Raw genomic sequence first — 1630 nt, 5'->3', positions numbered from 1 at the left:
ACGGCAGGGGAGGGGAAGGGCGGATCGACGCCGAGAGCAGCGGCGCAGGGGCCGCCCCGGCCGCCTCCCGGGGAGACGGCGCGGGGGCGGAAGGAGGGGGAGGGGAGGAGGGGCGGGGGGAGGAAGGGCCGGATCCGGGCCGCGCGCCGGCGAGGGAGGCCGGATCCCGCCGGCGACGAGCGGGGAAGGGCGGCGGCGGCTAGGGTGAGGAGCGGCCTCTAAAACGCTCTTCCTCTCTTTTGGCTTTGCTCCAGAAGTAGAGTTCGATCGGAGGGCGGATTTCGGCAGGGAGTCGATTTCAACTAAAGCTTCAAGTACGTTGAACTTTTTTGCAGGGTTTGCTGCCTTGATTGCTTTCTTCGTCCTCATTGTTCTGACCTACCAACAGATAAAACTTAAAAGATTCTACGACCAAAATGGTGGTCCGGTACTAAAAGGTGTAAAGAATATAAGGATCTATACAAGGAGACAATTTAAACAAATAACAAATAACTACCAGGATGTAATTGGAGAAGGTCAGTTTGGTAAAGTTTATATGGGGGCTCTTAAAGATGAAAGCAAAGTGGCTGTAAAGAAATCTATCAAAGTTGACAAGGACATGAAGAAAGAATTCACTGATGAGGTTATAATCCAATCCCAAATGAGGCACAAGAACATTGTTAGGCTCCTTGGGTGCTCCTTACAGATGGATGTGCCCTTGTTGGTGTACGAGTTTGTAGTGAGAGGCAGTCTATATGATGTTCTCTTTAAACATAGAGATATCGTTACAGTGGATACACGTTTGAAGATTGCGGTTGGATCAGCTGAAGGTTTAGCATACATGCATTCAGCAGGGGAGAGTACTATCCGTCATGGTGATGTTAAATCTGCCAATATTCTTCTTGATCAATATTTCACTCCAAAAGTTTCAGACTTTGGAACTTCGAAGCTGCTTGCAAGAGGAAAAGACGAGAAGACTGAGCATGTCATTGGGGACATGAGTTACATAGATCCAGTATATATGCAATATGGGACTGTTACGCAAAAGAGCGATGTGTACAGCTTCGGTATAGTTCTCATAGAACTTGTCACGAGGACGCCCGCGACATATGATGAAGGGAGGAGCTATGTTGCAAAGTTTGTCCAGGCAACTCATGATAAAAGAGTAAGTGAGCTCATTGACAAAGACATTACAAGCCAGATTGATATTAAGCTAATGGAAATGGTCAGCGCAGTTGCTGTGGATTGTCTAAAACCAAATCCAAATGAACGCCTAGATATGAGACAAGTAGAACAACTTCTTGACAACATTATTGGACAATCTGCTCAGCCTGCCCAGGACATAAATAACCAAGGAAATCTAAATTCTACTCCAGCTGATGTTGCTTTGCTCACGCTAGGTAATGAAGCACCGATCAATTAAAAGAAATATCCAATGCAGATATTTTACATATTCCATCTAGCTATTTTATACTTTTATTGAACTGGTGTATTTATGTGGTTTTGATTTGTCATGTCATAAAGTTACGAGCTCTTTTACGGTGATTGGAGAGTTACGAACCGTAATTTCGTGTAACTCCTCTTTTGATTATTTCCCACCGTTGATTTTGACATGTCAATTAAAATATTTAATTTAATCAAGAAGGGTATT

The 1630-nt window shown here is 44.8% G+C and overlaps 1 protein-coding gene across 1 annotated transcript in view; it reads left to right on the top strand.

Moving 5' to 3' along the window:
- Positions 1-1402, top strand: part of LOC119280163 (wall-associated receptor kinase 2-like) — a 4063-nt gene extending 2661 nt beyond the window's left edge. Inside the window, exon 3 of the mRNA XM_037561115.1 lies at positions 336-1402. Within this exon, the coding sequence (XP_037417012.1) occupies positions 336-1402 (1067 nt within the window). The remainder of the gene's footprint in view (positions 1-335) is intronic.
- The last annotated feature ends 228 nt before the right edge of the window (positions 1403-1630 follow it).

This window comes from Triticum dicoccoides, chromosome 3B, assembly GCF_002162155.2.
Source record: "Triticum dicoccoides isolate Atlit2015 ecotype Zavitan chromosome 3B, WEW_v2.0, whole genome shotgun sequence".
Classification (NCBI taxonomy): Eukaryota; Viridiplantae; Streptophyta; class Magnoliopsida; order Poales; family Poaceae; genus Triticum; species Triticum dicoccoides.
This window is presented reverse-complemented; position numbering and strand designations above follow the sequence as displayed.